This window comes from Abramis brama, assembly GCF_963993115.1.
Source record: "Abramis brama genome assembly, chromosome: 22".
Taxonomy (NCBI): domain Eukaryota; kingdom Metazoa; phylum Chordata; class Actinopteri; order Cypriniformes; family Leuciscidae; genus Abramis; species Abramis brama.
Window position 1 is genome coordinate 28,465,341 of NC_139984.1, and position 25,211 is coordinate 28,490,551.

A 25,211-nucleotide genomic window follows, 5' to 3' on the forward strand; every position below is an offset into this window, starting at 1 on the left:
TTAAAAGTGTATACAATGTAATTTATCACTTAACCTTGCTAATGCACACCATTTCTACACACTTAAAAACTTTACAGTGTTGTTGAATTGATCAAACACACACACACAAAAAAAACATATTTTCATGTGTCAGACGGAGTTGACAAATGTCAAGTTACTAAGTGAGTAAATGTACATTTTTATAAAAAGTGGTTAAATAAAAAACCTGTTCCTTTTCATGGTATGATAGATGAGACCCGTGTTTATGAAGACATCCAATTCAAATTAATGTAGTATCGATTTTTGTTTGTCACTTTTCAAAAGTACTTTTGTCCCTTATCTCAAGAATCAGTGGTATACAAATAATTTAAAAACTATCATTGAACAGTTGATTACACAGATATAACCAATGAATACGACAGTCCTAGTTCTCTCTACACGTTTTGGGATTGTTTTTTGGGATTGTTCTTGATTTGCTGCAGCTGCTTCTCTGCGGGACCAGACGCCATCACTTCTTCTTGCTGAACTGCTCCAATGCTTTATGGACTAGATCAGAGGTCATCTCATCACGAACCAACACGCAGTGAACACCTGAAAGAGCGGGAAACAGCTGGTGATTCAACCCAACCAACAGTCTTCAGCTTTCATCACAGTCTCCAGATCTCTATAAAGGTTTGAGTCAGAGAATGAGCCGAGAGCGAGACCTACCCAGCCTGCCCACCTCCATGATGTTCCAATCCTCATCATCAAAGAACATCATGTCAGAAAACTGGACGCCGCTGTCAGCTTTCAGCCTGGAGACAGGATGTCTATGGTAGCACGCTTACACATACACACACAATGATTGATGCCACAAAAGGCATTGCTATGGGTTTACTCGTGTTCTGATTGTTTTTCAGCATTGCTATGTGGTTGCTAGGGGGAAAAAGAGCTCATCTTATACCTTTTAAAGTGATTGACCTTTGACCCAGGGTAGATCTCTTTGAAGGAGATGTATTGGTTGAAATTATAGAGTGACAGCAGCTGATTGGCCCCTTCTGAATCAGTGGATCTTTGAGAAACAGAGAAAGACCACAGCTTTGATAATATATTTATAGTAGTGAACATTTGAAGTGGATCAAAAAAGTTAATCAAAGTTGTCCTAAGACAAGAACGGGTATTGTTCAGAATTCATGTATAACTTTGATGAAAGGTATTGATCCACTTCAAATGTTGACTACTGTATATACAGTATATATACAGTGAGGAAAATAAGTATTTGAACACCCTACTATTTTGCAAGTTCTCCCACTTGGAAATCATGGAGGGGTCTGAAATTGTCATTGTAGGTGCATGTCCACTGTGAGAGACATAATCTAAAAAAAAAAAATCCAGAAATCACAATGTATGATTTTTTAACTATTTATTTGTATGATACAGCTGCAAATAAGTATTTGAACACCTGTCTATCAGCTAGAATTCTGACCCTCAAAGACCTGTTAGTCTGCCTTTAAAATGTCCACCTCCACTCCATTTATTATCCTAAATTAGATGCACCTGTTTGAGGTCGTTAGCTGCATAAAGACACCTGTCCACCCCATACAATCAGTAAGAATCCAACTACTAATATGGCCAAGACCAAAGAGCTGTCCAAAGACACTAGAGACAAAATTGTACACCTCCACAAGGCTGGAAAGGGCTACGGGGAAATTGCCAAGCAGCTTGGTGAAAAAAGGTCCACTGTTGGAGCAATCATTAGAAAATGGAAGAAGCTAAACATGACTGTCAATTTCCCTCAGACTGGGGCTCCATGCAAGATCTCACCTCGTGGGGTCTCAATGATCCTAAGAAAGGTGAGAAATCAGCCCAGAACTACACAGGAGGAGCTGGTCAATGACCTGAAAAGAGCTGGGACCACCGTTTCCAAGGTTACTGTTGGTAATACACTAAGACGTCATGGTTTGAAATCATGCATGGCACGGAAGGTTCCCCTGCTTAAACCAGCACATGTCAAGGCCCGTCTTAAGTTTGCCAATGACCATTTGTATGATCCAGAGGAGTCATGGGAGAAAGTCATGTGGTCAGATGAGACCAAAATAGAACTTTTTGGTCATAATTCCACTAAACGTGTTTGGAGGAAGAAGAATGATGAGTACCATCCCAAGAACACCATCCCTACTGTGAAGCATGGGGGTGGTAGCATCATGCTTTGGGGGTGTTTTTCTGCACATGGGACAGAGCGACTGCACTGTATTAAGGAGAGGATGACCGGGGCCATGTATTGCGAGATTTTGGGGAACAACCTCCTTCCCTCAGTTAGAGCATTGAAGATGGGTCGAGGCTGGGTCTTCCAACATGACAATCATCCAAACATCATACAAACAAATAGTTAAAATTTGTTTATCATACAAACAAATAGTTAAAAAATCATACATTGTGATTTCTGGAATTTTTTTTTTTTAGATTATGTCTCTCACAGTGGACATGCACCTACGATGACAATTTCAGACCCCTCCATGATTTCTAAGTGGGAGAACTTGCAAAATAGCAGGGTGTTCAAATACTTATTTTCCTCACTGTACATATATATATATATATATATATATATATATATATCTCAGATGATATTTTTCTGATTTGAAATCTTACCGTGATGCAATGCCGATCTTGAATCCCTGACTATGGAGTGAGCTCAGGATCTTTTTTGTATCTCGATAAACGGGAACAAAGGCAAATCTTGAATCTCGCACCGTTCCGCTGGAAACGAGTCAGTGTGTCAGCAAAGAAACATCAAAACAACAAACAATGAATGAACACTGTAGCTGAAGACAAACCTGTCATCGATATGAAAAGGTGGATCAACATGAGCATCAGAATATAATGGCCAGAGGGTGAAATCTGAAAATAAAATAAATAAAATCTATATATATATCTATATACACACACACACAATGGCGTTCAAAACTTTGGGATCGGTAAGATTTTTTGTGTTTTTAAAAGAAGTCTCTTCTGATCAGTAAGGCTACATTTATTTAATTAAAAATAAAGTAAAAACAGTAATATTGTAAAATATTATAACAATTTAAAAGAACGTCTCGGTTACGTATGTAACCCTCGTTCGACTGATTGGGATCACACTTAGGGAGTCTGTCATCTTCGAGTATTGTTAAAATGAGCCAATGCACATCTCGCGCTCTGCACGGGTATAAACACAGAAGCGGAAGCACATACCAGTTGTTTTTCGCTGAGGAGCCGAGCGGGCCCCGGTCAGCGGTGGTCCAGCAATAGTGGCAACGGGACTACGTCTCCGTCTCCTCCTTCAGGGAACGGGGGTTACATATGTAACCGAGACGTTCCCTTTCAGTCACTCACGTTCGACGCAGTCGTACGTTACGACTGATTGGGATCCCTATTAAAACACCACTAGTGCTGCCACCTTCCAGTGTCTAGACAAAAGCCTCCTGATCCTCCCGCATATTGAGGCGGAGATAGGACAGGGCTAAGGTCAGGAAAGTCACTGCTGTTCCACAAGACCACTGGGAAAGTGTTACCTTTCGTTGGAAGGCATACACTGTGGAAGCCACATCCTGCCCGTAGGGAGGTAACGTGGAGAATAACACATATGGACTGAGCGAATTAGCGGGCAGTACAACATATGGAATGTCACTGAGGTGGCTCCAGCCGATAACAGGGGGGAGACGCAACCGGTCAGTGACGGCAGAGCAGGCTCTGCCAAGGGAAGACACAGGCTTGCCGGAGGGAGCCGTACCGTGGAAGAATACACATATGGGATTGCTGTAGGGATCGCAACATATGGACCCAGCCTAGCACAAGTTCACCAGTGCATACGAGTGGTAGGCCTAGCTTCGGACGCTCCGCCACGTCCAACACCGAAGGGGTGTGGAGGAACTCAACAGGGTTCGGCTAAAGGGGAACTCAACTGGAGCAAAATGGCGCATGTATCCAGTCCATAGGAGGGGAATGGCGCAGCAAGCCAACACTACAAACCAGGTAAACGGTGAAGCTGGCTTCATCTCTTCATGAAGGGAGCCCACGGAAAGCAACCGGCTCGACACATAGGCTATTTTCCTAGCGAATGTGCTGGTGTCGCCCAGCCCGCAGCTCTGAAGATCTGTCAGCATGGCAATCTGTGTCAACACCCAGGAAGGAGCTAAAGTCTCTCTTTGGAGGAGCTCACTACCCAGGTGGGCACGGTGCACCTTGGGAAAACACACCAAGATGATGGCAACCACTATGCAGTGGGCCAACCTCTGCATGGAAACAGCCTTCCCCTCTGCTGGTTTCCGTAACAGACATACTGTCCTGAATAACCGCGAGGCGGAAGGAACAGAGAAAGCCAGGGCTGGGTCTGCCTCCTCCAGGGCAGCGCTTGTAGGCTCACCACCTGGTCCCGTCTTAAGGGAGAGGTAGGAACCTTGGGCACATATCCAGGCTGGGGTCTCGGGATTTTGTGAGAGTCGGCCGGCCCAAATTCCAGGCACGATTCATTGACTGAAAATGCATGCAGGTCCCCTTACCTTCTTGATAGAGGCAAGCAAGCAGGAGAACTGTTTCTTTAAAAACAGGATTTTTACCTCAGCTGCATGCAGTGACTCAAGGGAGGTCTCTGAGTGCAGTAGCACCAGAGATAGGTCCCAAGAAGGTATAGAGGGGGCGCAAGGCGGATTCAGTCTCCTTGCTCCCCTCAGGAACCTGACGATCAATTTGTACTTCCTTATTAGATCTACTGCATCAAGATGTGCATTAATATAAAGGCAACATACATTTTGAGGGTGGAGGGAGACAGCCCATGCTCCGACCCATCTTGCAGGAAAGAAAGCACAGAAGTGATCGAACACTTTCGGGGGTCTTCCCGTGAGAAGAACACCAACAACGAACAGGTTCCACTTCAGGTCGTAAGCAAGCCTCATCTTTTTAGAGGGAGCTCTCGCAGAAGTGATGGTATCTACGTTCTTTTGAGGTAGATAACTGAACCTCCTCAACGAGACCTGGGTTTCCCAGGGTCTGGTGCGGGTGCCAACGGTGCCCCTTCCCTGAGATGTCTCAGAGGAATGGGTCAGGAAGGGATGTCAAGAGGAACATAAGTTCGAGGGTACGAGGTCCAGTTGGGCCATTAAGGGGCAACTAAGAAAACCTGCTCCTTCTCCTTCCTGACTTAGCACAGCATTTTGTGTAGGCCCCGGGGTCAACTCTATGCCAATGTCTCCGTGTTTCAGGGAGTAAACAACTGGCAAGGGGACCAGTTCAGAGAGGCAACAGATGTAACTGTGCATATGTAAGTCTCCACCTTCCTCGGCTACAAGGCTGTCGTGAGGCCTTGTGGGCGGCACGATTGAGAAGGCTGGATTACTTAAAGTGGAAGAAGCGACCTCAGAAGCTTCTAACTCCAAAGGAAGAGGTGGTGGGCGAGTTGTGACATGCGAGGGAAGCGTATGAGCAACGGTCGCTGTACTGAGCAGTGCAGGGCTTGCTGAGCAGCGGCATCAAGCAAGGGAACTGCTAACAAGAGGTGAGAGGTTCACCCAGACCCCCGTTACTGCATGCCTGTTATACGTGGCCCCTCAGCTGGTGCTTAGCAGACACTTGTTCTAGGAGCATTTAGCCAGGAGAAACAAAAGGTCTGAACGCGTCTGAGAGTTTGGCGGCAGGCCGAGTGTTGTTAACACACGGAGCGTGCCGCTCTGCCACGGCCACCTCAGGACTCGGCCATGAAGCCAGTGCTGAAGCAGTCTTCATAGGGAGGAAGCCGGTTACATGCGGCTGCGTCTGCCATATGCCCCAGGAGCCTCTGAAAGTTTCAGTGGGACCCTTTCTCACTTCTGTGTAGCACCGACCGGACACGTTGAGGAACGTGGAGGAACGTGTAGACAGAGTCCACCTCTAAACCATAAAAGAGATTCTTAGTCTGTGGACGAGTTTACTCTTTCCCAGTTGACCTAAAGACCCAACTGGCTGTGTAGCACTAGAAGGGAGGGACTTGTACTGAGACTTTAACCCCTCAAACGCAAGAGCACAGGCATGGCCTGCGTTGTGGAAGGTTAGAGATCTGAAGTACACGTCCTTCAGGTCGAACGCTGCAGATCAATCTTGGGGATGAAGCTTGAAAAAGGGCCCGAATCAAGAGACACAGATCCAAGATGGTCGTAACTCACCATTGCTTTAGTACAATGAAGTATGGGCAACTTTCAGAAGCCGGTCTTCATGTCCGTTGGAGGGGCGGCTCAATCGCATCCTTCACCAGTAGGAATGCGATGACCGCGCGCACGACAGACGCACATTCGAAAATGTCTGGGTCTGAGGATGCAGGGACGCACATTCTGGCCCTCTTGGGACCCAGGAACAGAGAAAATTGCTCTTTCTTTGAAGTGTGGGTACCGCCGGCTCCGCTGTTTTGGGAGCCAGCGGCGGAACAGACACACACACAAACAAAGACTCCATCCGGCCTTCATCGGGGGGAGGGAGTGGATCGGTGACCAACTCCAAGAGCATCCTCCTCCATCCCTGAGTGGCCCACTCTGGAACGCTTTCGCTTGCCACCTGGCTTGGCAGCGCCTGGAGTGGGCTGGGCACCCCTACTGCGGCCGGCTCCACATTGAGGCCTGGCTGGAAGCTGCTGCGGAGGCCCGGCGGTAGTGGGAACGGCTGTAGGGGGACGCCGTCGGTGATGAGCAGGCGGAGGAACTGCCACTGGCGGAGCTCACCTATGAGCGCACGTCTGGGCTACCCTCGTGCATGTCCATGGCTTAATATACCTGTACCAATCATCCAACCGAGACTGTTCGGGACACGGTGGAGGATTCCACTCGAGCTCGACAGCCTCAGCGGCCCGTTTCAGCATAGCTGATGTTTCTGGATCTGGCTCAGGCAACATTACACTCCCAGAGAGAGATAACGCAGCTGAGTCATCATTTCCAGAGGTCAGCTCACCCTCCGATGCTGCAATCGGCATCCTATCCTCTGGAGGGTTAGGTTAGGTTAGGTCAACTTTATTATCCCCAAGGGGCAATTTGTTTCAGTCAACAGTAATCCATACAATCAATAATAAAATAAAATAAAAAAAGATATAAAAAAAGCACAAAAAAAAAATCATCCTTAATGAATTACTCTAAATAATAAAAAAAACAATGGCAGCTGGTCCAAAAGAATTTTTAAATCTATTAGTCTTACAAAGTGGTAAAGAATATCTGAGAGTAGAAGGTAACAACTTAAAAAGATTCTGCAAAGGATGGCTGAAATCTCTCATCATTAACTCGGCCTTCCTCAGAGTCCTGGCTTTGTACAAACTATTCAAATCATTCAGGGTGGTGCCAACAATCTTACCACACACTTTAACAGTACCTTGTAATATATTTCTGTTTTAAGATTTTAAGCTGAATCAACCATAAGGGGCCCCGAATGAAACGGCTGGTCGGTTCATTACAGAGGGACCAGCACGCTCAACGGGGGGCTCCACCGGCTGCGATGTGATAGAGGAGTGAGGGGCCCACAGGGATTGGTTACCGGGCGGGGAAGCCTCACTATAATCCTCTGATCACCCATCCCACACGGCGCTGTAGTGGGGCATGGTAATGGGGACTCCACGACCACGAGATCTGTCATATTCTAGCAATGAGAACATGAACTATACACAAAAGCTGCTTAAACGTACACAAATATATACACCTATATGCCTATATACACTCACCTAAAGGATTATTAGGAACACCATACTAATACTGTGTTTGACCCCCTTTCGCCTTCAGAACTGCCTTAATTCTACGTAGCATTGATTCAACAAGGTGCTGAAAGCATTCTTTAGAAATGTTGGCCCATATTGATAGGATAGCATCTTGCAGTTGATTGAGATTTGTGGGATGCACATCCAGGGCACGAAGCTCCCGTTCCACCACATCCCAAAGATGCTCTATTGGGTTGAGATCTGGTGACTGTGGGGGCCATTTTAGTACAGTGAACTCATTGTCATGTTCAAGAAACCAATTTGAAATGATTCGAGCTTTGTGACATGGTGCATTATCCTGCTGGAAGTAGCCATCAGAGGATGGGTACATGGTGGTCATAAAGGGATGGACATGGTCAGAAATAGTGTTGTCAAAAGACCCGGTACTTCGGTACCAAGTCGGTACTAATTTTTTTTTAAACGTCACGGTACCAGGTTTTCTCAAACCCGGTACTTGATGCGCGTGCATGCCCGAAGCGCGTGCAGTTGCGTCCTCTTCATAAAAGCGCTGATGGCGATCGGCGGTGCTGCTGCTGATGTGGTGCTGATGTTTTTGCGCGTGCAGATACGTTATTTCAAATGGCGCGCGGCAAGCGCGCTCATAATAGAAGCGGCGCGCTCGCTTTTCCATGCGCGTTCATGGATGCATAGCAACGACAGACGCCACGGGAGTACAAACGCTTGCGCGAACTGCGCTCTCCATGACGACGAGGAAGTGTGACATAGGCCTATTAATTGATTTCTAGCCCTTGCATTAGCTTTACTACTAGATATATTTATGGAGATGAGAAATAAAAAGCCGTCATTAATATCAGTCCGTCAGAAAAGCAGTTCTAGTCTTATTCTTGGCTGGATAACTCTTAGCAGGTTTAAAAAGCCCTTTTAAAGTTAAATATGAATACAGTTTTGGATTAAATAAAAGTATAGTCAAGTCAAATAAAACATATTTTATCTCCTGTATAGTTTGGTAATGCTACAATAAGATACCATTCATTAACATCACTTAATGCGTTATCTAACATAACACATTGAGTGAACAATATATTTTTACAACATTAATTAATGTTTGTGAATGTTATTTAATACAAACACTTGATTGGTCATGTTTGTTCACTTCATTCATTGTGCATTAAATAATGTTAACAGAAATAATGTTAACTTTTGATTTTAAAAATGTATTTTTAAATTAACCCCTAAAGGAGAATAATTGCGACAGTATATAACTATTGTTTTTTTGTTAGGTCATTTTATCTAATGTTATCTAACAAATGGAATCTTATTGTAAAGTGTTTTTAATACTACCATCTTTGTAACTGTGATATACACTTTAATATAATTATGTAAATTTAATCTAAATTAAGCTTTGGTACCGAAATTGGTACCGAGAACCGTGGATTTTCACTGGTATCGGTACCGAATACTGAAATTTTGGTACCGTGACAACACTAGTCAGAAACAATGCTCAGGTAGGCCGTGGCATTTAAACGATGCCCAATTGGCACTAAGGGGCCTAAAGTGTGCCAAGAAAACATCCCCCACACCATTACACCACCACCACCAGCCTGCACAGTGGTAACAAGGCATGATGGATCCATGTTCTCATTCTGTTTACGCCAAATTCTGACTCTACCATCTGAATGTCTCAACCGAAATCGAGACTCTTCAGACCAGGCAACATTTTTCCAGTCTTCAACCTTCCAATTTTGGTGAGCTCGTTCAAATTGTAGCCTCTTTTTCCTATTTGTAGTGGAGATGAGTGGTACCCAGTGGGGTCTTCTGCTGTTGTAGCCCATCCGCCTCAAGGTTGTGCGTGTTGTGGCTTCACAAATGCTTTGCTGCATACCTCGGTTGTAACGAGTGGTTATTTCAGTCAAAGTTGCTCTTCTATCAGCTTGAATCAGTCGGCCCATTCTCCTCTGACCTCTAGCATCAACAAGGCATTTTCGCCCACAGGACTGCCGCATACTGGATGTTTTTCCCTTTTCACACCATTCTTTGTAAACCCTAGAAATGGTTGTGCGTGAAAATCCCAGTAACTGAGCAGATTGTGAAATACTCAGACCAGCCCGTCTGGCACCAACAACCATGCCATGCTCAAAATTGCTTAAATCACCTTTCTTTCCCATTCTGACATTCAGTTTGGAGTTCAGGAGATTGTCTTGACCAGGACCACACCCCTAAATGCATTGAAGCAACTGCCATGTGATTGGTTGATTAGATAATTGCATTAATGAGAAATTGAACAGGTGTTCCTAATAATCCTTTAGGTGAGTGTATTTATTTATTTCATTTTAAACATTTTTTTACAAACAAGTGATACAACTATTGTGACCGTCCATTTGGAGGGACAGGGAACGATCTCATCCAAAAACGCACGGGTGGAATGGCATCTTTTTTTTGTTTTGTTTTTTGAAAAAGACAAAAACACACCCGTGTTGCTCTTTCAGGAAATGAGACCCATCACCAGTGCCGGAGCACACAGGGGAATGACCACGGCAACACTGAACAGTGAACTGAAACAGTGAAACACTCTCTTTTCCGCCCTCTAACCAGCCGTCAACAAACACAGAAATTTGATGCTGTTAAAACAGCAGTTGAGAGCTCAAAGCTCACAATCACTGCTGCCCTCGCGCTGGGAGAGTCTTCCTAGAAGAACACCGACACACTCGCTTGTTGTAAACAACAAAACTATTCAGAGACATCGACACCGATTGGCTCCGAAGTGAAAGAGAAGTGGTGTGCATGCATCCACTTCTGTGTTTATACTTAAGACTGTAAAAAAAATATGGACGACGCCCCTTCACTCTCTTCCATTGGTGAGAAGTGAAGCCCCATGTCCCGATATGGCGCTGACATCTTGGGGCTTGAGTCTGCGCAGTAGCGATTTCGGGACCAGACCTGCGCAGTAGTGAGCAGGAAGTAAAGCCGCAAAATCAAGACCCCACCCTCACTCTCGGTGTGAAATAATTAACTATAGAAATTTAGATATTAAATTTAAAGCTCCAATCTCCTCAGTCCTCCGAAGATCCTGAAAAAAAGTCTGTTGGTGCTTCAGTGACTACTTCGCTCAGAGAACCTGTGAATCACAGCTGTCAATCATGACGTCACACCACCGTTTTTATAGCATCAAATAACTAACTAAAAACAAACTTATTTTAATAACAAACACTTGAATTTACATCAGCGTGATAAAAACTACAGTAAATGACAGAAACCACCTTCGGAAAAAAAGATATTTGAAGTGTAATTAAATTGTTTAGTTGGTCCCAAGTCCGGTTGAATAACACAGGGAGGCGGGGTTTATGACTTATACTAGGACCAGTCACCAGGGGGCTTCACTTTTCAGGGCTTGTGCGGCACGCTTGGTTTAAACCCGCGCTGCGGGGCGGAACGCAAGATGCAATTCACGCACGCCAATGTGCATTGGCTTATTTTAACAATACTCGAAGATGACAGGCTCCCTGTTAAAGCCTGTTTTATACTTCTGCATCGAACTCACGCCGTAGCTACGTCGTGAGCCTGTTTTATACTTCTGCGTCGAACTCACGCCGTAGCTACGTCGTAGGCTGTGTGTAGCGCGCGTACCCTTCGGCGTACCCTGACGTGCACCTCTCCAAAAATGTAACAACGCGTCAACTCTACGCGGACACAAGCGCTGTGTTTGGTCTGCTAGGACCCCTCCCTCGGGTTTCACATGCTCCCTCTGCAAGTGTAATTGCGCGTCAACGCGAACAACGATGCAGAAGTATAAATGAAAACCAACGCATTGCCTACAGCGTAGAGGCTTCGGCGTAGGTCCGACGCAGAAGTATAAAACAGGCTTAACGTACGACTACGTCGAACGTGAGAGACTGAAAGGGAACTGCTTTCTATGTGAATATATTACAAAATGTAATTTATTCCTGTGATCAAAGCTGATTTTTCAGCATCATTACTCCAGTCTTCAGTGTCACATGATCATTCAGAAATCATTCTGTAATGATTTGCTGCTCAAGATACATTTCTACGGAGCCCCTAAAGGGACGTGGTGGTGGAAAAAATTTTAGGTTGGGAGATTTTTTAAAAAAAAATCTTTTGCGTTCCCTCGCAAAACTTTTGCGTTCCCCCGAGAAACTTTGCGTTCCCACGCAAAACTTTTGCGTTCCCTCGCAAAGTTATTTGCGTTCCCACTCAAAACTTTTGTGTTCCCTCGCAAAGATATTTGCGTTCCCACGCAAAACCTGTTTTGAGCTCGGACAGACACTTCCCGTTTAATGTCCCGCTGGCAGTGTTTCAGAGCTCCGTACGTTAATGGAGCGTTTCATAGTGTTTGAACTTGGACTCAAATATAAAGAAATGCAGTCAGTGCTTAACTAAAGGAGTTCAGTGAAGTTGGCAATATTAACATAGGCTATTCGAACTTCCCTATTCTTGAGCTAAACGTTGTTAAAACACAAACGACAACTATTTACAATCACAGTAACCTAGACAACGAGCTACAACCCAATTCTCATCAAGACGAGCTTTATAATATTAATTTGTCTCTAACCAGACGAATGAGAGACAAGTCCAAATAAGGGGCCGTCTGTAAAGTGCAAATCCCAAAACCCGTCTGCACATTTTATATTATTAAACATATTCAGTAGCTTCACTGTGACACACTGTAGCCTACTGTCAGTACAGTGTGTCACAGTGAAGCTATTGAATATGTTTAATAATATAAAATGTGCAGAATTGTCACCAAATTCAGTTCACACATCACTGCTCTCCTGCTGGTTAAACTACATTACTTAGTTTGATAAAAAATGCTGAATTTTTATGATTATTTATTATGAAATAAAAGCAATAACTTCACCCTTTTTAGAAAAAAATATTAAATAACTTCACACTGTGTGTGAAGTGTAGGCTACATACAGTGTACAGTGTAATGCCATCAAATTCAGTAAGCAAATATAATGCAAAAGCTGCGTAGCCTACAGTACCAATATAATTTGTGTAAAGAATAGGCCTACTTATTTTTTATGTGCAATTACTTCCCAAACTAATTGTTGTAGGCCTATAACCAACATCAGAGCAGTGATGTGTCATGTGTGAACTAAATTTGGTGTGTTACAGTGAAGTTATTGAATATTTTTCATAATATAAAATGTGCAAAAGCAGTGTAGTATGACCAGTGGGTCACCATTGATGTGTAAACTGAATTGGGTGGCACTACAGTTTGTAACATTGAAGTTAATGACTATTTTTGTATTTTTGACTATGAGTTGATGCTGTAGTCGTTTTTTGGGTTATATTGCACTTTGCAGACGGTCCCTTTGAACTAGTCTCTCAGCCGCCTGCTCATATAGATCAATTTAGCCTATATTATAAAGCTTGTTTTGATGAGAATCGGGTTGTAGCTCGTTGTCTAGGTTACTGTGATTGTAAATAGGTGTCGTTTGTGTTTTAACAACGTTTAGCTCAAGAATAGGGAAGTTCGAATAGCCTATGTGAATATTGCCAACTTCACTGAACTCCTTTAGTTAAGCACTGACCGCATTTCTTTATATTTGAGTCCAAGTTCAAACACTATGAAACGCCCCATTAACGTACGGAGCTCTGAAACACTGCCAGCGGGACATTAAACAGGAAGTGTCTGTCCGAGCTCAAAACAGGTTTTGCGTGGGAACGCAAATATCTTTGCGAGGGAACGCAAAAGTTTTGCATGGGAACGCAAATAACTTTGCGAGGGAACGCAAAAGTTTTGCGTGGGAACGCAAATATCTTTGCGAGGGAACGCAAAGTTTCTCGAGGGAACGCAAAAGATTTAAAAAAAAAAAAATCTCCCATCCTAAAAATATTTTCCACCACCACGTCCCTTTAGGGGCTCCGTACATTTCTGATTATTAGCAATAATGAAAACAATGCTTTTTTTTTGGAAACGGTAATATTTTTTCCCCCCAGAAAGATAGAAAGTTAAAGAGAACGACATTTATTTAAAATAGAAATATTTTGTAACATTATACACTACCGTTTGGGGTCAGTAAGAATTTTTTTTTTTTTTTTTTTTTTTTAAGAAATGTATACTTTTATTCAGCAAGGATGCATTAAAATTATCAAAAGTGACAGCAAAGGCATTTATAATGTTACTTCATAAGATTATATTTCAAATAAATGCTGTTCACTTAAACTTTCTATTCATTAAAGAATCCTGAAAAAAATTTACACAACTGTTTTCCTCATTGATAATAATCAGAAATGTTTCTTGAGCAGCAAATCAGCATATTAGAATGATTTCTGAAGGATCATGTGACACCGAAGACTGGAGTAATGATGCTGAAAATTCAACTTTGATCACAGGAATAAATTACTTTTTACAATATTCAAATATTTAAATGTACTCAAATACTCTGTTTTGTATTTTTAATCAAATAAATGCAGCCTTGGTAAGCATAAGAGACTTTGGCTTTTAACAACATTAAAAAACTTTTGAACGGCAGTGTATATATGACACTATAAAAATGTATTTTTAATAATTCTCTCTCTCTCTCTCTATTTATTTATTTGTACACACACGCACACACACACCACCCTTTTTACAAAAGGTCCAAATAGTTTTTACCATACATTTAACATACTAACCTTACCACCATACATAGATTAAAAAAAAGACCATAGTTAGTACAGCTATTGTTACAGAAAAACGTATTTGGTATAATCCACTGGTGTCTGTGTATTCTGAGTATTCTGTGGCGTCTACAATATGAATGACCACATAAGGAAGTGTATTTATCCTCTCATTTACTGAGGCTTATAAAACCATACAGTTATTCTGAAGTAAAACGCTAAAAATGAACTGTGGAAACTTACCGAGGTCGAACACTATTAATTTCGGTTTAGACATCTTTGATTCGCGACTGACAGAAAGAACTCAAAGCGCATGAACAGAACAGAACAGAACAGAACACTTTCAGTTACCGGTAATGCGGAAGTGGCATTGTGACGTGACGTCATCGACGCGTAGGAGGTGAAGACAAACAGCCAATAAAGACAAAGTCAAGTATGCTAAAATAATACATATTTGACAAAGAGAAACACATAGCTTCAGTTTTTTTGAAGCTCTGAATTTTTTTTGACAAACTCACATAGAAATATAGAAGGGCTTACATTTTCTCCCCATTTACAAGTATGGATTTGGTATTAAACGTTTCTACATCAGAGAAGGGTGAATTAAATCACACTTAAAAAATTATAGGAGGTATTTTTTACTGAAAACCAGCTGTGCATATCAACCCAAAATTTAGAAGTAAGCTCACAGTAAAATAATAGGTGATAGTCAGGAAGAGAAGAACAAAAGCCACAAGGATCCACATCAAAATGAAATAGTTTCTGTATAAAATCACTAACTGGGTAAATCTTAAACATAATATTTTAATGAGTCTCCTTGACCTTTGGAGAAACCACATGCCATCTGTAAAAGCTTTATCCTTTACTGAGGTTTCAACATCTCCCAAAAAAATAACACTGATAATCACCAGTGATAATACGTTTAAGTTTTCTGTATACAAGTTATAACACTTACATATTACACATACTGGTCTACATTACATATTTAAAGGATAAAGGAACAGAAAAATTGCTTTTAATTATTCTTAACAATCCAGTGGGAAGGGCATTGTATACCTTATCATATTATTTATTGCAATTCTAACTCTATATTTGTTATTAAAATCATTATGAGATAAGTACCCATTATCATCTAATAGATCATGAATAAAAACAGATTTTAAACAGAGATTTCCTATTAATAACTACAGCCCTATTATTCCAAAAAGTGGAGTTGTGAGGGGAGAAGTTATGGGTAAATATAATTTTACAAAAAAAGCAGTAGCCTACTTGTTTATGAAGATTAGATAACTTCAAAAGAACAGATATCAAGACCACATCCAGGGGCGTCACTAGGCCCTTTTTAGGGGGGCTTCCTAAAGGATTATTAGGAACACCATACTAATACTGTGTTTGACCCCCTTTCGCCTTCAGAACTGCCTTAATTCTACGTGGCATTGATTCAACAAGGTGCTGAAAGCATTCTTTAGAAATGTTGGCCCATATTGATAGGATAGCATCTTGCAGTTGATGGAGATTTGTGGGATGCACATCCAGGGCACGAAGCTCCCGTTCCACCACATCCCAAAGATGCTCTATTGGGTTGAGATCTGGTGACTGTGGGGGCCATTTTAGTACAGTGAACTCATTGTCATGTTCAAGAAACCAATTTGAAATGATTCGAGCTTTGTGACATGGTGCATTATCCTGCTGGAAGTAGCCATCAGAGGATGGGTACATGGTGGTCATAAAGGGATGGACATGGTCAGAAACAATGCTCAGGTAGGCCGTGGCATTTAAACGATGCCCAATTGGCACTAAGGGGCCTAAAGTGTGCCAAGAAAACATCCCCCACACCATTACACCACCACCACCAGCCTGCACAGTGGTAACAAGGCATGATGGATCCATGTTCTCATTCTGTTTACGCCAAATTCTGACTCTACCATCTGAATGTCTCAACAGAAATCGAGACTCATCAGACCAGGCAACATTTTTCCAGTCTTCAACTGTCCAATTTTGGTGAGCTTGTGCAAATTGTAGCTTTTTTTTCCTATTTGTAGTGGTGATGAGTGGTACCCGGTGGGGTCTTCTGCTGTTGTAGCCCATCCGCCTCAAGGTTGTGCGTGTTGTGGCTTCACAAATGCTTTGCTGCATACCTCGGTTGTAACGAGTGGTTATTTCAGTCAAAGTTGCTCTTCTATCAGCTTGAATCAGTCGGCCCATTCTCCTCTGACCTCTAGCATCAACAAGGCATTTTCGCCCACAGGACTGCCGCATACTGGATGTTTTTCCCTTTTCACACCATTCTTTGTAAACCCTAGAAATGGTTGTGCGTGAAAATCCCAGTAACTGAGCAGATTGTGAAATACTCAGACTGGCCCGTCTGGCACCAACAACCATGCCACGCTCAAAATTGCTTAAATCACCTTTCTTTCCCATTCTGACATTCAGTTTGGAGTTCAGGAGATTGTCTTGACCAGGACCACACCCCTAAATGCATTGAAGCAACTGCCATGTGATTGGTTGATTAGATAATTATGGCGTTATTTTCTTGTCAAATGTCGAGAGCGCATTATTGTAGGGCGAAAGTACATTAATATAATGCGCGAGCGCGAATCTCTCTGCTCGCGCGCGGAATATAATGTGCCAAGTGCGAATCTCTCTTGCTCGCGCGCGGGAACTGAGCGCGTGCTCTCAAATACAGGCTGCTCTTGTAAGAATTTTCTCTGGGCTCGCTCAGAGAATATGCCTGCACTTAAAATGTGTTCAGTGCAATCGCAAATCTCTCCTCTTCACTTAAAATAAGCGTGTGCTTAGCCTGTGTCCCGTGCTACGCGCATGCCTAAGTAGGCTACTCTTCTCTTCAATTTCTTTTTATTATTATTATTTTTTTTATTAATGCCAAGGTATCAAAAATATAACTTACATAGTAAAAATGTAGGCTACAAATTACATACAACGGAATAAAGAAAGCAAAGCAGCATATATAGCCTATATATATATATATATATATATATATATATATATATATATATATATATATACATACATACATACAGCCTGTACATATGCTCATAATAAAATAAACAGAACAGAAAGCTTTAATGAAATAAATAAAAAAGTTAAAACAAGTTTATTATCTTAAGAGCTTTAAGATTTTTTGATAACAAAATGCTCTGGATGTATTGTTGGACCTCTCTTCTAAAAACAATGAATAAGGGATTCTGCTGAGTGTGAATTTACTACAGTGAATGTGAAATTTTGCAAGGAACAATAATAGATTGATAATATAAAATTTAGCTTTTGAAAAGGTTTAAATCAGATATTAACACAAGTTGTTCTTTTTGTGGTGCCCCTGATGAAACTGCTCATCATATCTTCTGGGATTGTCCTCACACACAGTTATTTTGGGTTGAATTTTCTAATTTTATTAAGCGCAATGTGTTTCCGGATTTCTCTTTGCTTTTTAAGGATGGTTTCTTTAATATACAAAAAGCTAAATTTAATGAGTATTTTATTATTAAGCTATTATTGTTCCTTGCAAAATTTCACATTCACCATAGTAAATTCACTCAGCAGAATCCCTTGTTCATTGTTTTTAGAAGAGAGGTCCAACAATACAGCCAAAGCATTTCGTTATCTAAGAATCTTAAAACTCTTAAGACAATAAACTTGTTTCAACTTTTTTATTTATTTCATTACAGCTTTCTGTTCTGTTTATTTATTTTTTATGAGCATATGTACAGGCTATATGTATGCTGCTTTGCTTTCTTTATTCCGTTGTATGTATTTTGTACATTTTTGCTGTGTAAGTTATATTTTTAATGCCTTGGCATTAATAAAAAAAATACTTAAGCATGCGCGAACGCACGGGACATAGTCTAACCACATACACGCTTACTTTAAGTGAAGAGGAGAGATTCGCGATTGCACTGAACACGTTTTAAGTGCAGGCATATTCTCTGAGCGAGCCCAGAGAAAATTCTTACAAGAGCAGCCTGTATCTGAGAGCGCGCGCTCAGTTCCCGCGCGCGAGCAAGAGAGATTCGCACTCGGCACATTATATTCCGCGCGTGAGCAGAGAGATTCGCGCTCGCGCATTATATTAATGTACTTTCGCCCTACAATAATGCGCTCTCGACATTTGACAGGATAATAACGCCATAGATAATTGCATTAATGAGAAATTGAACAGGTGTTCCTAATAATACTTTAGGTGAGTGTATAGTTTTGTATTAAGTAATAATAAATCAGGAGGAGTGTATCATGATACATATATTAGAGTAAGAGTAGAGTAAAGGTATTTGTGATTTTCTTTTAAGTAATTGATTTATAGAAGTGGCAAATTGATAATTCATGTTGTTATTTTTAATAAATAGAAATAAATATAGAACAGATTAATCATATTGCCAATAGACAATTACATTAATACACGTTTTGTCTATATTCTTAATGAATATAAGCTGGTTAGTTAAATAATTTGAAATTAAATAAAATTAATTGGTGTGACTTGATGAATAACCAACCGTATTGTTGATTATAAAGGCTAAAAAGCTTAAAAATAAAATTATTTATATTTCATTGTAGATGGATATACGACATTTTTTCTTGTCGTGTGGCAAGAGCAAGATAAAAACAAAGAGAAAAAGAGTGTGATGCTGATGAGGTGAGAAAAAAAAACAGCTGCAAATTTTTTGGCCTTCAAAACATCTTAAAATGCACATATGTAGATCAGAGAAATCAAAATTTTCTCGGGGGAGCATGCCCCCGAACCCCACTAAATAGGCTACCTCACATTTGGTATCTCAGTAATTATAAAACCGTGCCATATACATGTTACTGGATGAATTAATGAAACTAGTTAATAATGAGCATTAGACCATAAACTAACTTTTTTTTTTTAAAATCATGCCCTTATGGGGGCTGAGCCCCCCTAAAGTGAAAATCCTAGAATCGCCCCTGACCACATCTCAACACAAATTCAAGGCTGCCAATTTTTTTATTGGGAATATGGTACCATCGAGTGTGATTTTATTAAACACTCTTTCAACCATTTTATTCTGAATTTACCAAGAAGAGATTCAAAATCAGTGGCTCTCAAGCCTCCATGTCAGGGGTGTAACAGACAGTGCAGGGGCTGGGCGACCCGTGCTCACGGACCCTGTCCACATCGCAAGCGGACCCCTGGCGAAGAAGTGATTTCGCAGGATACTTGTGATAGGCTACTCACATTTCAAAGGAAATGCGCTGATTTGAGATTCGAAATCGCACGTTTCGAATTCAGAAAGCAAACACGCTGCTTACTGTCGACCATTTCGCATCAGAGCATGTGAGACGCTCCATGCCAGCGCACTCCACGACGTTCGCTCAAATCACGCTCCAACATGAAATTTCTATGCACTGTAGCCTACAACGTGTAGCGTTTATCATTTTGCATAGATGGCCTCAGCACATTATTAATAGCGCTCGCGAGTGTGATCATATTAATGACAATTAGCTGAGTCAGGAGAAACTGTGCATCTCTTTAGTTTCAGCAGTGTTTGGAATAACGCCGTTTAAAAGAACGGCGTTAGGTTATTTTTTCAGTAACGGGGTAATCTAACTAATTACTTTTCCCGTTACATCGCCGTTAACATTACTGGACCTTAAATGCGGTGCGTTACTATGCATTGATTGAATAAACGGTTTAATCCGAACGCACCCCTGGCTCACACAGCTAGTGAGGAGGTGGGTTAATAACGAGGTAAGCGATTATGATTATGAGTGTTTCATGGTAGCCAATCAGAGCCAGTGTTTTTACACACATGCCAGCACACGCGCCACTCACACACACACACACACACCAGCTAAACAGAGATTCGACGAAGCAGCAGAGATGGCGAGTCAGGAGCAATCTTGACTGAAAAGTTGGCGGGCGCGATCGAAAAGTTGCAAAGTGTTTATATTTGTGTGTGTGTGTGTGTGTGTGTGTGTGTGTGTGAGAGTGAGAGAGAGAGAGAGAGAGACACGGGCGCGATCGAAAAGTCGCAAAGTGTTTACATTTGTGTGCGTGTGAGAGAGAGAGAGAGAGAGAGAAGCAGAGAGAGAGAGAGAAGCAGAAAGAGAGGCGCGGGCGCGATCGAAAAGTCGCAAGTGTTTACATTTGTATGCGTGTGTGTGTGTGTGTGTGTGTGTGTGAGAGAGAGGCGCGGACGCGATCGAACAGTGGAAAGTGGAAACATAAAAACATAATCCGTAATTTTGTTTATACAGGACATCCAAACTTCAGTGTTTTAAGTTACTGCTAATTAAAATTTTAAGGAAAACAAATATATTAATCTGAAATTTAGCAAATTAATTTTCAATTCATTCAGGTACAATTACCAAACATATCTCAAGGTCTTTTTGTCTTTTTATTAATTCAATTAATAAACTAATTATATAAAACATATATAATGTTATATCTGTCGACGTGCAATAAATATCGAAAGTTATGTACAAACACCTGTCTGTTCTACTCATTTCAACTGACTTGTGAAAACTGCTCAAAAAAATCCAAATTCTTTGACATATAGCAACTTTTTTTTTTTTAACAGTAACGCAAATAGTTACTTTCCCTGGTAACGAGTTACTTTTATTATAGAGTAATTCAGTTACTAACTCAGTTACTTTTTGGAACAAGTAGTGAGTAACTATAACTAATTACTTTTTTAAAGTAACGTTCCCAACACTGAGTTTCAGATTACATTGTGGGAGAATATTTGTTTTAAATGTTTATATTATATTTATTTATTATATTTAATTGTTCTATTTAAAAATTTATTATATTATCTTCTCTGTATGGCCAAAAATGATGGAGTATAAGTTGTTTCTGTATGCTGTCACGGGGAAAAAATCCAGCAGAACGCGTCGGCGCGTTTGTCGGCCTCAGGGTTAAAGAAAACTTAGCCTATATAGTTTCATATTAATTTTTAAATAGTAGCCTATAATATTTTTTTATTTCATGTTTGTTATGAAAAGTAAACAGCATGAGTAAGATGCGCAATATGTCGGGAGACATGGAGTGGGTCAGACATGATTTTGACCACTTCATTAAGTTTTGTTTTGTAGAAAGACTTTCTTTAAAGTGAATTTGGTTTTATAAAAATTGTATCTTAATTTTAATCAATGTTTTATGAACCAATTGCCTGTATTTAATAAATAAAAAGTAAACCAAGAATGTCGGGTGTGGAATGGATTGAAATGCATAACAAACGAAAAGCCTACCATGTTTCAGCGGCCTTAAACTTAAGGCCGTAACAATACGTCTTTCTGTTTTTAATACATTTTTTGAATACCTTACAGTAGCCTTATATATATTTATGATATTTGTGGCTTTAAAGCAATAGGCTATACATTGTATACTGTAGGTGGTATAGTGGTTTAAATAAACGTGACGTGGTGACTTGACTTGAGTGCTGAATCGCAGAGCTGGCCTGGTGCAAACATCCCTAGCGATATGATTATATCAGACGCTTTCTTACTATTTAAACTTAATTTTGGAAAAATACGAACGACGCACGCAAAGAGAACTGTTCAGTTTAATATAATATAAGAAACTGCTAAGATACTGATTTTAGCTGGTCAAAATGAAGTAGGCTAGGTTGGGCACACAAATTGGGTTCCCTTCTAGACACGAGCGCAGTGTGTGTGTGTGTGTGTGCTTCGTAACTGTGGGGCCCGTCATAATAGCCTGCACTGGGGCCCATCATTAAAAAGTTACGCCACTGCTCCATGTTCATATTCTTTAACCATATGGACCCATAGAGTATGGACCATATGGTCTCGAGATAACCAATGATTTTTTCATACTTTTTATTTTAGAGTTAAAATTGGAATATTCTCTATGAACAACATCTTTGGTAATAATAACCCTTATGTATTTAACCTCGTTTTTCACTGGAATGCCCTCTTCTAAATCACAATTATGGATAGCCATTAATTCACACTTTTGAAAATTTGTTTAGCTTCTTTAATTGCTAATCTTTTAATGCTAAATTTAACCCATTCCCATTTGCCAATTGAAGTTAATTCAGACAAAAGTTAATTTTAACATTGTTAATCATTAACAAAACATAATTACAAAAGGATTCACATTTTAACATATTATTGTTAAACTTCCCATGAGTTCTGGTAGAAGGTGAGCTGCCATTGCTCCTAAGAGAGAGTGATATCACTGTGATCAGTCAAGTCATCTTTATTTATATAGCGCTTTTTACAATACAGATTGTATCAAAGCAGCTTCACAGTGATAACATGAGAAGAAAATTGCGTCATCGTCCACCCTAAGTAAGGCAGATCAATAATATTGTTGAATATTAAATGTCCCCAACTAAGCAAGCCAAAAGCCAAGGCAACAGTGGCAAGGAACCAAAACTCCCATCAGGAGACAGAATGGAGAAAAAAAAACTTGGGAGAACCCAGGCTCAGTCGGGGGCCAGTTCACCTCTGGCCAACGAGCGAACAGTGTATGATTATGATCCAGGCAGCGTTACAGGTCAGAAGTCAGATTGGTCATGTCGATGAGGCCTTCACAGGGCTGATGAAGCTGGCACTTCAGGGATACATCATGGATGGGTCCAGGTGCAGGTCCACCATCTGATCTGGATACGGCCGGGGTCCGGCTGACTTCAGTAAACAGGGAGGGACTGGTTGACGCTTCAGGACTGCGTTGTCATCATGTCCAGGCGCAGGTCCTTCATAGGATCTGGATACGGCCTGGATCCGGTGGACTGCGGTAAACCTCGGATAAACAGAGAGACTAATATTAGCGTAGACGCCATTCTTCTTATGATGTAACAAGTACATCAGGATTTATAGGGAGTGTTCCCGGTTCCGGCTTACCTAAACTATGCAGCCTAACATTGAATTACAAAAGTCTATAATGTGTTATGTGTATGCTAGGTCAAAGCGATATGTTTTTAGTCTAGATTTGAAATGGCTGGCAGACGGTCGGTTTAGCCAGTCTGTCTGCTTTCTGGCCTAAGCCCCAATTCATGTTTGAGCTCTAAGACTATGAGCCATATTACTAGAGAGATGAGCAGCACCATCCCAGGCGGGATGAATACCATCTCTTTTTAACAGGTCAGGTCTGCCCCAAAAACTTTTCCAATTGTCTATGAATTCTATATTATTTTGCGGACACCACTTAGACAGCCAGCCATTGAGTGAGGACAATCTACTTAGTATCTCATCACTCCTGCGAACAGGAAGGGGGCCAGAGCAAATTACAGTGCCTGACATCGTACTTGCAAGTTCACACACCTCTTTAACATTATTTTTTGTGATCTCCGACTGGCGGAGTCGAACATCATTAGTAGCGACGTGAATAATAAACTTAAAGAATTGACCATTAGCATTAGCCAGCACTTTTAAATTTGGATGGCACACTAAAAGGCTAGCGAATTACTAGCGTGTTGAGCTGGCAATAGCGATTTAGATTGAAGCTAGCGATGTTAGGTTAATGTGTGATGTTGAGTAAGCTATATTTAGCAGTAAAACAACAAGGAATGATAGTTAATAATGATTCAAAACAGAAAGATATACGAAGCTTACAGACGCAAACCAACGCAGCAGCAGGAGCAATGAGGCAGACAAGAGCAATCGACAACTCCAATCAACAACTACAGTGCACTCCTAGAAATCACAGATCCGTTAAAACCAAAGGAGAAATATTACAGTCAAATGAGGAAGATTACTAGTTATAAACCAAAAATCCAATCTAGAATGTTAAAGGCACCCTGAAAAGGACCCCATGTAAAATGTTTTTTATGTGGGTTCTTTACATGCCAAGCATTAATCAGATCAGGAAACTGGGATGTATTAATCAGGGGGTTATAGGAAAAAGTGTTGAAAGGAATGAGGTATCCTTCCATTCATCTGGAACAGAGTTAAAATCCCCTCCCATAATAAATTTGTCTGTAAAATATGTGTTCTTCCAGTCATCAATTTTGGTAGCCATATTCTGGAAAAAAAAAACCCAACTTATTAGCAGCCTTGTTAGTGTAACCATAAACATAAATCAAGATGTAATTACATTAATTTGATTCAAGAACCACCGTAATCCAGTGACCCTACTTATCAACTGATAGTTCAGGGTACTATGTTATGGTAAGTTAACCTTGCTTTCTGGAAAAACCCCAGGAAACTGCTGCCATTAAAACCAGATGTCACAAACCGATGAATGTTCTCACCTTTCCTCTTCATTTGCCTATATCATGATTTTTTTTTTTAAGAGTATACTGTATTTATAGTTTATATTTTATTTTAACAATGAGAGTTAGCAAACTACTTTTGAAAAACTGAATATTTAAATATTTTATTAAAATTAATGTGCAAAGGTTTAAGGTTCAATTTTTAAAAAAAATATTGAATGATTGTTCTTATTTTGCTCATGATTGTTCTATTATCTGTGCTGTTTTTTATGGGGTTCCATTTGTGCCAAAAATTAGTTGACTACTTTGTGCTTTGTACAATACATTTGTCCTTGACAACAGTCATTGCCTAGTTGTTCAGATAAATTAGTATATGTTGATATGCATGTTCTCCGTTAATGCCATCTTGCTCTATCGTCTGGTTCCGTCATCTATCTAGATGTCGTCTTGTTCTGTCATCTTAACTGTCGTCTTGTTCTGTCATCTTAACTGAACTGTCATCTTGTTCTGATATTATTTTTATTATGAAAGGGGGTGCTGTGGGGCCGCGGAACGACTTTGCAAAAAAATCTTGAAAATCCAACTTATTCACGCTTAAAGCGGGTCGCACACCGGACGCGCAGCTCAGCGCCGCGCAGCGCCACGTCTTTTAAATTCGAACACATTATTCTCTATGAGAGTACACACACCGGCGGCGTCTGTCCGCGGCGCCCAGCAACGGCTCAGGACCGTGTTCAAAATCCTGCCGCACCACAGAGCGCCATTTACATAGTTTT

General features: G+C 40.9%; 1 protein-coding gene across 1 annotated transcript in view; it reads right to left on the reverse strand.

Moving 5' to 3' along the window:
* Positions 1-25,211, reverse strand: part of mdp1 (magnesium dependent phosphatase 1) — a 77,014-nt gene continuing 51,803 nt past the window's right edge. The window contains exons 2-7 of the mRNA XM_084098082.1: positions 14,525-14,621; positions 2,793-2,856; positions 2,608-2,715; positions 923-1,030; positions 688-773; positions 1-570 (exon numbers count right to left, since the gene is read on the reverse strand). Of these exons, the coding sequence (XP_083954208.1) occupies positions 488-570; positions 688-773; positions 923-1,030; positions 2,608-2,715; positions 2,793-2,856; positions 14,525-14,558 (483 nt within the window). The 5' untranslated portion in view covers positions 14,559-14,621 and the 3' untranslated portion in view covers positions 1-487. The remainder of the gene's footprint in view (positions 571-687; positions 774-922; positions 1,031-2,607; positions 2,716-2,792; positions 2,857-14,524; positions 14,622-25,211) is intronic.